The sequence below is a fragment of the Dunckerocampus dactyliophorus genome, chromosome 16, assembly GCF_027744805.1.
Source record: "Dunckerocampus dactyliophorus isolate RoL2022-P2 chromosome 16, RoL_Ddac_1.1, whole genome shotgun sequence".
Classification (NCBI taxonomy): Eukaryota; Metazoa; Chordata; class Actinopteri; order Syngnathiformes; family Syngnathidae; genus Dunckerocampus; species Dunckerocampus dactyliophorus.
The window spans coordinates 7,661,394-7,673,413 of NC_072834.1; the positions used below are offsets into that span (position 1 = coordinate 7,661,394).

The 12,020-nt window shown below is 39.6% G+C and overlaps 1 protein-coding gene across 2 annotated transcripts; it reads left to right on the plus strand.

The window, feature by feature from the left end:
* Window positions 1-870: 870 nt before the first annotated feature.
* On the plus strand, window positions 871-9,871 carry b4galt4 (UDP-Gal:betaGlcNAc beta 1,4- galactosyltransferase, polypeptide 4). 2 transcript variants are annotated; one of them, XM_054755253.1, is made up of 7 exons: window positions 871-2,063; window positions 3,193-3,603; window positions 4,998-5,230; window positions 5,318-5,505; window positions 7,269-7,391; window positions 8,140-8,244; window positions 8,328-9,871. In XM_054755253.1, the coding sequence occupies exons 2-7, from the start codon at window positions 3,267-3,269 to the stop codon at window positions 8,461-8,463; spliced, it is 1,122 nt and encodes a 373-aa protein (XP_054611228.1). In that variant the 5' UTR covers window positions 871-2,063; window positions 3,193-3,266; the 3' UTR covers window positions 8,464-9,871. The 2 variants fall into 2 exon arrangements, with proteins under 2 accessions (XP_054611228.1, XP_054611227.1); XM_054755252.1 differs by having other exon boundaries at window positions 871-1,174.
* Window positions 9,872-12,020: the final 2,149 nt, after the last annotated feature.

Genomic DNA, 12,020 nt, shown 5'->3' on the forward strand with positions numbered 1-12,020 from the left:
CAGGCTTGACGACTGTGAAGAAAGCAAACGTGGATAATTTCCTATGTGACTAACCCATGACGCTTGTTTGTTTTGGGTGAAACAAATGATTACAGTACAATGATATGGGTTTGAATTATATGGCTGTATCCATTCCACTGCATTCATGTTAGTAGTTACTTACATTTCCATGACACACAAAATTTAAAGTTAACCCATGAAAACAAGGAAAAGAAAAGGAAATGTTAGTTGTACTGTATGGAACAATTAGATCATTTTACTTTGTATAAATCATATGCTGCTGTCTAATGTGAAACGTGAGGTAAAACCCGGACCGATGCTTTATTTAAAACAAAAAAAGAGGGCAAGGTTTTGTGATGAGGCCCAGCAAGGGTGACACGCTGGGACTGTCAGGATCATGGTTGACCTAAAAGAGGCTGAGAAGCAGCTGAATAAAGAGCCTCTACACATGTGGATGTCCAGCAGAGACCAGCATGGTGTTCACATCTGGTCTGCAGTGTGGAAGCAGACATTCAATTGATATCAGTCCTTGTTATTAATTAAGAGCAATAGCAAAATTGATTATTTGGTTGAAAATATTCCAACACATGAAACAACTGCTTTAGTTGGCATTCAAAATTATTTTATTTTGAAAATAATACATCCGAAAAACGCTGTTAATGTATTTGACGTTTTCAAAATAAAACTTTCCTCAACATCAAATTTTCAGAAAAAAATATCGACTAAAAAGTTGAACACATAGGTAAGAATTGTTTATTACTTACAATATTATATCAGTATGTGTACGTAATCTGATACGGCATAGGTAAAACACAACACTTCCAAGTTATGTGGTTTTATTATGAAACCCTCCCACCGGAAGTACATGTATGTAGGTACAGCCGCTGGATGGGAAATGGGAAATTACATGTTAACAACCAAAGTGACAGCAACAAAAAATATAGTAAAATGTAACAGGGATCAGGCTTATGGCCGCGTTCATGACGCTCGGTGCACTTTTTGTAACGACTTTTAAAAGCTTCCGTCACCGTTGGTCGGCTAACGTTAGCGAACTAGCGGGATAGCCCATGTAAGCAAAAGCTACTGAGGTTAGATGGCCAGTTTGATCGAGGACTTCTTGTACAGTATGTAAAACATGGGGAGCATCCGGGAGGAGAAGGACGTGTCGTGAAAGGTGCTGTGTCCTGTCACGTTTTTACATATTATGGGAATTAAGTAGTGTTAATGTTGTGATGTTGCCTGGAGCTGTAGTGAGCGCTCGCTCGACAGTACCTAAAAAAATCAAGACTAGTAGGCTGTCTATTCATTAAATGTTAGTCACGTGTGTGTGGTTGCTAACGAGTAGGTAAATGTATCATATGGGCAACACAATTTCATACTACTGTACTTCAGTATAACTAACGATAGCTAATTCCATTTCGATGCATGTGTTTTATGCCGTATTAATGGTTCATTTGGAGAAGGGAATGGATTAAGCAATGAATGCATGAGTTATGGCACAACAGTTACTAGTGGATATTGTATACATGAGCAATATAATAAGACCCCTGCGATGTGATAGGAAACTTTACTATAATGTTCACTTTACTACGCTTCTATTCAAGAGGTCCATTTTGTAGTGTCACTAATGGCTGTAAACACAAAAGAAAAGAGGTATTTGGACATTAACCTGCAACTTAGCCTGTTTTCTATTATTCTTCGTTACTGTACTGTGCAGTTTTGTTGTTGAGGGTGTGGTTGACACTAAAGGACATCCAATACAAGAGAGTCAAATATCATAATAACAGGTTTTGACTGACACAGCCTATTTATGTGTTTATTATTGGATGTAGTTTGCATTGGTGCAGAACAGCACTGCACTATGAGAGCCCTTTCTAACATGTCGCCCGTCATTCCTAATGTGGATGAAATGAGATAATACCTGCAGATTCAAGTACGACTCCACTATAGTAAACTACAGTGGAGCCTGTTTATGTTGACGGCCCTCGGAGTGGCTGATTCGTGTCAAGGTGAACACGCACATTTATTGACTTTCACCAGAGACATAAGGGGATTGGATGATGGTAAAGGATTTTTTTTAAACCTACAGCATGTTCATTTTCCTCCAGCTGCATATTTTTATTTAGATTCTTCTGTTTTTATATATTTCATAATCTTATTTAACAGAGCTGCTGCAGTAATAAGTTGACTACAGTGACAATACAGCTTTTGTACATGAGCAGATTTGTTTCCAGTGGCTAACAAAAAAAATCCATTGGGTGCATTTTGTTAGTTGCTGTGGTAGAATCTAGGTTTGATATCAGGCCTGACACGTTAATAAATTTTGCTGGACGATAATTGTCCTACAAATTATTGCCCATAAACCATCTTATTGTCAACATTATTTAGAAAGCATTTTTTCATTAATGTAATGATAATATACTATATGTATGTAATATTGTCAACGTTATTTTGAGACCATTTTCTCATGAATGTAATGATAATATGGCATAGTAATGGGAGTACATCATATCAAAAGCAATAAACTGTAATTTCTCAAGAGTATTTAACATTGTATTTGGAATGTCAAGAGGTTTTAAATAGAATAAATCAAACAACATAATTAAACAAAAAAAAAGTGAAACAATGAAAATAAAATTTCACTTAAATAAAATTGCAAAAATTGCACTTAAATCCCAATCAATAGCGATATTTCTGATTTTTAATAAGAGTCGTTTTTTTCTGTTTTTACTTTAGGTTGTTTTTCATTGTATTTTTACAACTTGCCGCAGGCCATATTTTGGACATCCCCGAGCTAAACAGTCGTGTCGCTGGAGTTGTTTCACACTGCTTAGCGATAATAATGAAGTCAATGATATAACACATTGACATAAACAGACCTATTTTTCATGTAAATTTATGTTGATCAGGTATTTCGACGTCAGTTTAAGCGGGCATTAATATGAAGTAGGTCATAATTGAAACACAGCCGGCCAGGACTTGATGAGTTGGTCGACATGAACAGGTTGCCGACATAATCAGGACTGACTTAAACGGGTTCCACTGGACAGTATTGGGGTCATTGTAGCGGGTGTCCATGGTTCCAATAATGGAGCCTCTGGTAGTGACTGATAGCGACCAGTCAAGGGTTTGGATATATGTTTGTTATCTGCACTAACTCTTAACAAGTCATCTTTCTCTGCCTGTTGACAGTGTTTCATCAAGCTCAGAGTGCAGCACCAAGCTTCAGCTATGAAAGGCGGCTGTACAATCTGTAAAGCAGCAGCATGCTTCATCATCACCGGATGACTGCTCCATCCAAACAATACGAGCGAGAACAGTTGTCACGTCATCATACAGCCATGGGCATCTGTGCATCTGCGTGCAAGATGTTGCGCAGGGGGAAGTACTTTTTCCTGCTGCTCCTCTGTTTGTCTGTGCTTGCATGGATCACCATGTTTTCAGGGGAAACAGTCAAACCTGTTCCCGTCTCCTCGGTGGCGGCGCAAATTCTTGTTAAACCGGAGAGCACGCACGATACGCCTCACTCGTGGACGTCAGTGGTAGATAACTCAATTACTCCAACACCTGTACAGGAGTGTCCTCAGGAGTCGCCGCTGCTAGGTGAGTGAAGGCCCACAGTCACACTCAAAAGTGATGGTGTTTGCTGTGTTTGAAATTAGCATTGGTTAAAACGGCTAACTGCTAAACACTAACCTGCTAGGCTCACGGACTGACAAGGATGGACAGGATTAGAAAGGAGAAGATCAGAGGAACAGCCCAAGTTTGTCGTCTAGGACAGATGGCCAGACTAAGATGGTTTGGCCATGTGAGGAGGTATTGGTCAAAAAATACTTGAGATGGGGCTGCCAGGGAGGATAACAAGGAAGAGAGTTTTTAAGATGTGGTTAGAGAGGACATGCAGGTGGTAGGACTGGATTGAAACACGTGATCCACTGTGGCAACCCCTAACGGGACAAGTCGAAAGTAGTAGAAGTGCTAAGATAAATATCAGTCCAAGTAAGCAAGTGCAGTGGTACCTCAGTTTTCATTATTAATTTGTTCTGAAAGATTCTATGAAAACTGAGGCAATTTTTCCCATAGGAAATCACGTAAATCCAATTAATCCATTCCATCCATCCATTTTCTATACTGCTTCTTCCTCATTAGGGTCGCGGGGGCATGCTAGAGCCTATCCCAGCTGACTTTGGGTGACAGGCGCGGTACACTCTGGACTGGTCGCCAGCCAATGGCAGGGCACATATAGACAAACAACCATTCACACTCACATTCATACCTATGGACAATTTCGAGTCGCTAATTAACCTCACCTGCATGTTTTTGGAATGTGGGAGGAAGCCGGAAAAGTACCCGGAAAAAACCCACGCGCACACGGGGAGAACATGCAAACTCCACACAGAAATGCCCAGGGGAGAATCGAACCCAGGTGTTCCGGATCTCCAAGCTGTTACTGTGTTGGCCAACATGCTAACCACTAGACCACCGTGCGGCCCTAATCTGTTCCAAACTCTCAAAAATATTAACAAAAAGCATAAGCTTTTAATCAAAGTGCTGTCACTCGCTTTCGCTTTCTTTGGCCCCATGGCGGGTTATTGAAGCAGTAACACTCAAATCATGGACAGTGGACAGTGAGTCTGCAACGCTTTGTGTGGGCACTCCATTTCGCTGAACGATACAGTACAGGGCAAACTGAGTAGTTTATTACGTGCAATACTGTACGAAAATCAAAACAACGAGGCAAAATTTGGGTGAACGTTCTTCGTGAAAACCTGGGCCTTTGGACACCGCGGTTTGACTGTATAAGATTTATGATTTCAAATAGTTCACTTCAAATAAAATACCATCTGAGAGTTTTTACACACAATCTGTTCCTGGACACCAGCAGACACTGGATTTGTCTGGATTTATATGGAAGTTGAATGAAAAGTTAACCTGTAATGTAAATATTAAAACATCATTCATTGACTATTATAACTTTTTTTTTTTTTATTCCACAGAAGGCGCACTGAAGCTGAACTTTAAGCCCTCCCTGACACTGAAGGACGTGGAGGCCGAAAACAAGCGAGTGGCTCAAGGCCAGTTTGAACCTTCATACTGCACGGCCAGGCAGAACGTGGCCATCCTTATTCCCCATCGCAACCGAGAGCGGCACCTCCTCTACCTGCTGCACCACCTGCACCCCTTCCTGCAGAGGCAGCAACTCCACTATGCAGTTTATGTTATCCAGCAGGTACTCATCCACACTGTGTACAAGATGGTATTGTTGTCATTCAAAACCAAAATCCTATTACATGACTGTTTCTGATGTTTTGAAAAGGCTGGTGATGCCACTTTTAACCGTGCCAAATTACTCAACGTGGGTTACTTAGAGGCACTTAAGGACTACAAATGGGACTGTTTCATTTTCCATGATGTGGACTTGGTTCCTGAAAACGACCACAATCTCTATATCTGCGATACTCAACCCAAACACCTGGTGGTCGGGCGCAATTCCACCGGATACAAGTGAGTACACGGCAAAGATTCCTGTGCAACTTTTGTGAATTCTGCAGTAACCCTAGTCACACTAGAGGCGGAATGAGCCAGAATGCCATCAGAATGAGAATTCCTGGTTTATTCTTGGAAAATTGCAACTTTTTCCTTGTTAGGATATGACTTTTTTTCTCTTAATATTTTGACCTTATTCCCATATTCTAACTTTTTCCCCAACCTAATTTTTCAAACATTACAACTTTTTGTTTACTTTGTTTCTCATAAAATAAAAATTAAAAAAACATCTTTTTTCTTTAACATTTCAACTTCCTGCTACTAAAATTACGTAATTTTTACTCCTAATATTACAATGTTATTAAATTATGACTTAAAAAACATAATTTTTCTTTAATATTTCAACTTTCTGCTACTAAAATTACGTAATTTTTACTGAAAATATCACAATGTTATTCTTGTAAAATTAAGACTTTTTCTCATTAGATTATGATTTTTTTCTCTTTTTATTTTTACTTTATTTTTTAAAATGACTGCTGATTTTTCCTTTTTTGCAGATTGTTTATTTTATTTTTATTTTTTTTAGTGTTCGTGTTAAATTTCTGCTGTAGAAGCTCCCTTAGGGCCAAGATGCTACAGTATGTGAGTAGCTTTTATCTTACCAAGGGAAAATTCGAAGAAAAATCTTAGGATTCCTCAAATTAGTGACTAAGAGCTACTTTTAGCTTCAGGATGCTTTGTGAATACAGGCCAGGAGGAAAGAGGACTTTTAAAAAGCCTAAGATTGCATCAAACAGACAAGATGGTGGAAAGACAGAGAGGAAGGAGAGATATTCTCTGTATGATGAACGACCATGATTTAATAAGACACTACTGGCTCGATCGTGTGGGGATGATGATGTGATTGACGTTGTCGTTCCGTCATTCCGCCAAATCAAAGCGCTGGTAATCGAATTGCTGACATCTGAGTCTGCGTGCAGCATTAATAGCAAAAAAGTTTTAGCTATAGCACTTAATATCCAAAAAGTTTGTATGTTTTTTCTTTTTCCCTTTTGTAACACCCAGTCACAGGTTTTAGAATACTGTGTCAACAACACCCCCTCACTAAGAAAAAAGTTTCTGTCCCCTCCTTGCTCAGAGTTGCTGAATCACTCAGAAGCAAAGATTCCTTGCTAAGAAGTTAGAAGCTCTGTGAAAGGACTCTGAGAACCTTTGTGAATACGAGCCCTGGGCACCACAGATGCTCCAGCACGGACGTCATTCGGTCTATTTTATGTTGTGGTGGCTTCAGCCCCCCCCCCCACTGTAGTCCAGTCTGTGTCCGTTAAAAACGACACAGTAAGGCAGCTCAGTTGCAACACAGTTCCATTGTTTTGCCTGTTGCTACACCTCAGAGCCATAGATAGATGAATAAAGATTCATTATTTGTAGAAAATAAATAGTGATTTTTGGACCAATCCAGTGAAGTTGGATAATTTTCCACAGTACACCAGATGATCTCTCATGACACACTACTATCGACACGATGAGTCACCTCTAGTCAGCTCACTGCAACCAAAAGAGACCTAAAAGGACATAACAACTGTAAATGTAGTTGGGAGTGAATCTTGAATTCGAGGTTAATAAAACAAACAGAAAAGGCTATAATGCACATTGTAATGTCATACAAGTGCTGGTTTTTAAAAAATGGTGACCAAGTCACAGTTTGCATGTGGACAGAAGGCCAAACAATGTTTTCTTTAAATACTCGTGGAACTAAAGGAATGTATTTCTTCCCCAAGGCTGCGTTACAAAGGCTACTTTGGAGGCGTAACAGCCATGAGCAGAGAGCAGTTCCGTCAAGTCAACGGCTTTTCAAACGCGTACTGGGGTTGGGGTGGAGAAGACGACGACCTCTGTGCCAGGTAAAACACAAACAGGCACTTTGACAAGCCCTTTTAAGATGTGTGAAAACGCCAGCGGTTTATATAGTTAATATGTGGCTCAATGTCTGTTGTTTTTTTGTGTGTATGAAAACAACACTGTAAGAACCCCTTAAAAGAATGTGATCAAGTCAGCAAAGGATAACAATGGAGGTCATCCAGAATGGTGTGTTCTTTCTTCCTAGCATGTAACTATATTATAAAAAAGACAAGTTTTGTTTGAGTCTGATCAATGGACTGTAGTGTATCATGCTCTACACATTAAGTTCCTTTTCCACTGCACTACAGTATCCTTAGCAGTTGCAGCCTTGGTAAGTAAGACAGTACAGTACAGTGGAAAGGGGGCTTGATGTCTGTGGTTGGTAGCCACAGTGAGACACATGACAGTGTGAATGCTTGACTGAAAATTACAATTTTGAGCAGATTTAGGCTTTTATAGCCTGTGGTCTTAAACTTTTGATCAGCTGATAAACAGCCTATTTCAGTTTAATTGCCGTTTTCAATAAATTACTTTTTTCAAAATGCTTTTTGTCCCAGTCCCCCCTCTTGTTTTTGCAAATTGTGGCTCTACTTAAAACCTAATTAAGATCCAAATGTGCAAAATGCAAATTCTAGCAATTTTTCAACTGGTGTTAAGATTTTGATCAGGAGTGTATTATCTATTTGATACCAGTCATTTAACTGTACTGCTTGATGTAAACCGGTCTTAATGTCTAATGTTTACTCGTAGGGTGGAGCTCCAGAAAATGAAGATTGTACGGCCGCCTGCTGACATTGCCCGATACACAATGGTATTTCACAAACGGGACAGCGGCAATGAAGTCAACAAAGACAGGTTGGTAAATTGAGAGAGTTAGAAAATATGCGCAAAACTCTTATTGTTCCCTCAATGATCTCCCCCCCCGCCTCCCCTTCCAGGATGAAGCTTTTGGGACGGACACCTATTGTATGGAAAAGGGATGGACTCAATAGCTGCTCATATAAGACCTTGTCAGTGGAGAGGCCGCCGCTTTATGTCAATGTGACCGTGGACATTGGGAAGCCACAGAGCTGAGGTTTTTAAATCAGCTCACGTTACAGCATTTTCAAATCATAACTGGTTACCACAAGAGCGCCAAACTCCAACCACATCGTGTGTAAGACATAACACGTGCACGTTCGCTGGTGCAATGTGAAAGGCGATGGATGCTGTGTTCAAATCTGATGAATTCTTTGTCTCGTATGTTAATGCAACATTTCAGCTGGGGGGGGTGGTCCAATGTGATTTTTTTTTTTTTTTTCTTCATGGCACCCCTGGCTGTGTTGTAGAACAGTCACACACATTTCAAAGGCTCTTCATGTGAATCTCTAAGTGCCCAAATATAGACACAGTACTGTTTGGTTATTAAGTATCGAATGTGACTTGTCATTTTTTTTGTCTTTTTTTTTTTTTGTTCAGCAAAAGGCTTTTTTTAAGCTCATTTGCACTTTTTAACATTTCAGCTCCATATTTTGTCTACACACTTCTCAACGTATCTGTGACCAAATGTCTTTTGAGAGGAGACTGAACTGCCTAGCTGAGATCAAATTCACGTTTGAAGTTGAACACGGGAGGGAATTATGTTTTGAGACACTTAAGCTGATCAAAAGGCAACCTTGATATTATTTCTGGACTGACACGGATTGAATCTAAGTTCAGTAAAAGTAGCAATACAACAAAAGTACTCAGTGGGAACTGAGAATTGTCGAGTAATGTTTGTTTCAACACTAAAAGATGGGCCCCATGTATGAATTGACCATTTAGATGTAATTATTCTTGGCTGATTATTCTGGAATCATCAATACACTTAGACTTAGAGTAGTGATGTTCAGCGGAATTATTCCAATGTTGTATACTACTACTGTATACTGTATACTATTTACGTCTATAGTTCAAATTGTGAATCTCGGATGGGTAAACAAGTTCCAAAATCTCGCCAGTGATATAACAAGTGACCTTGTAGGATTTGGTGGATGCTGTAAAACCTTTCATCAAATCACCTCAATAAAAATAGTCATATTACTTGACTGCCTCTTGTTAGTAAGCAAGGACTTCTTTTTATCCTGTAAAGTAAGCCAGAATAAGACTTGTTACTATATTTATATAGTATAGTATATTATCTATAGTTGACTTGGGTGGTGGATTATTATTTATTACCTTACAATGTGACCAATCAAAATAACCTGTTACTTAGTATGTAGACATAACTGCACGAGTCTTGACATGCACATATCAGTTTATGTCACCATCCAACCTTTGAATGACACCTCCCGATCATTCCAGATGCATTGCCAATCCAGAAGGACTGATTTTGCTGTTTTATTTTGAATTTGAGAATGTCATTGGTGGATGTATTATGGGAGAAGACATTATGACTGAATATGATACATTTTATTACTACAAAAAAGTAAATGTCTAATAAACTATTATTTTCTTATTGTCACATGGTTTTAAGTATTCTCTTTTGTGAGTTTATGAGGCGTCAATTTGTGGAGTGCACTGTATGCTCGCGGCCACTCGGGGGCAGTATTCACAAGGTTGTTCGTCCTGTAATGTGAGCAACCTTCAGTCATCAGTCACAAACATTAGGGAACACTTACACAGTAAATATAATGAGATACAATGCAGGAGCTCGTCAGAAGTGTCTTTACAATTCAGTTAACAACATATTTATTATTGTCATTACAGTATGTATATTCGGAACACCCCTGGGGAGCTTACCCAGAAGTGTTCTTGATATTTTTGCGCCATCAGAGGGGAAACTATTAGAAACAGCTCTCAGTATGATGCAATGCAGTTGTATACCACTGAAAACAGCAGTCACAGTAATAAACACATTGTTTTTTTCTTTTTTTGTTTTATTAAAAAAAAAAACATTGTTTAATTGCAATGAAAAACAAAACTGAGCATTATCTTTGTCAAAGCAAGGATAGTGCTGAAGAATGAGCCAACATATTAGCGCCGTAGAGAGACCAGTACAATACAGGTTGCTCTTTGAGGTGGATAACCAAAAAAAAAAAAATGACAGTCACTTAAAAAACTGTTTTGTGTAAGATACTCTTCATCTATTATATAGATTTCATTTGACTTTATTTGATGTTTTGTTGTAGCGGAGCAGGAGGTGATAGAAAAGAAGAGAAAAGGAAACCAAGAGGGGGACAATACAGAGAGAGACAAGAACAACAGAAACAAACAGGACTATATCAGGAAATGTCTATGACGGCTATAAAGACCATAATGAAGAGGACAAATTTATATCAACAGCGACAGTGATAATATTAAATTGAAAGAGTCATACTTATTGTTGGTAATATTAGTAATGAAAATATTGGTCATGATAGTGAACAGAATGACAATAACTGTAATGCACACAATTGTAATAATTATAATCTCATTGCAGACATCACCATTACTGTAATAAAACCAAGCTTTTATTTATAGAGTGGCAGCAAAACAGAGCAGTTGAGCACAAACAGATTAGCATGGCTAGCCCCTGTCTCTTCTGCCTTCCTTACCCCGCCCCTTCCACATGCCCAAGGCATAAGTCCCCTCTTTTCATAGCTGTCTCAGGCAATGCCTGTTACGACCGAGTATTAGGGCCACATTGAGAAAAAAAGAATTTGACATTGCGTGAATAAAGTCTAAAAAGCTCGTAACTTTCTGTTACAGGCATTGCCTGAGACAGCTATGAAAAGGGGGGACTTAAGTGACCTTTCGCCTTGTGCATGTAGAGGGGGTGAGGTAAGGAAGGCGGAAGTGAGAGGGGCTAGACATGTGAATCTGTTTTGCTGCCACGTTATAAATAAAAGCTTGCCTGGAGCAAGAGGAAAGTTTCCTTCCTTACTGAAAAGCGATGTTCTATTTTCCCTCTGACACGAATGGCATGAGGACACGTAATATTACGACTTTATTCTCGTAAATTTGAGACTTTTTTCTTGTAAATTTACGACTTTATTCTCGGAATATTACGACTTTTTTTTCGTAGTCGGAGTAGAACTGCTGCTCCTCCGCACTGAGGAGCCAGATGAGGTGGCTCGGGCATCTGGTAAGGATACCTCCCAGACCCCCCCCGGGGAGGTGTTCAGGGGATGTCCGACAGTAGGAGGCCTCGGGAAAGACCCAGGAGACGTTGGAGAGACTTTGTCGCTCAACTCAAGCTTTTCTTCTTAGAAATGTTTATTGACACGATTATGTATACAGGTGGTCCTCGGGTCACATAAATTAACCTAATTTTGGTCTGTAGACATGAGACTCGCTCGAGAACTAGTTAGAGTGATTACACTATGCTCAATATTGGCTGCACTTATTTAAAATCGCTTGACTGTCGTGAACATCATTAAGGATAAAGACGGTACTGTAACGTCTATCTGGACATTGTAAGGATGATGAGAAGGTGGTTGACCAAGAATTTCTTGACTGCAAAGACAAAACAGGCTACTGTCAGCAAAATAACATCGGCAAACTCTCCCCTCTACACGTAGCCATCCTCCTCCCGCACCCACACGCACAGTCAGCACTGATGTTACGTTCACAGGCCGTCGAATATCACAAAAGTCTTTCACACGACAGCACACATAACTCCAGGTCGCTGA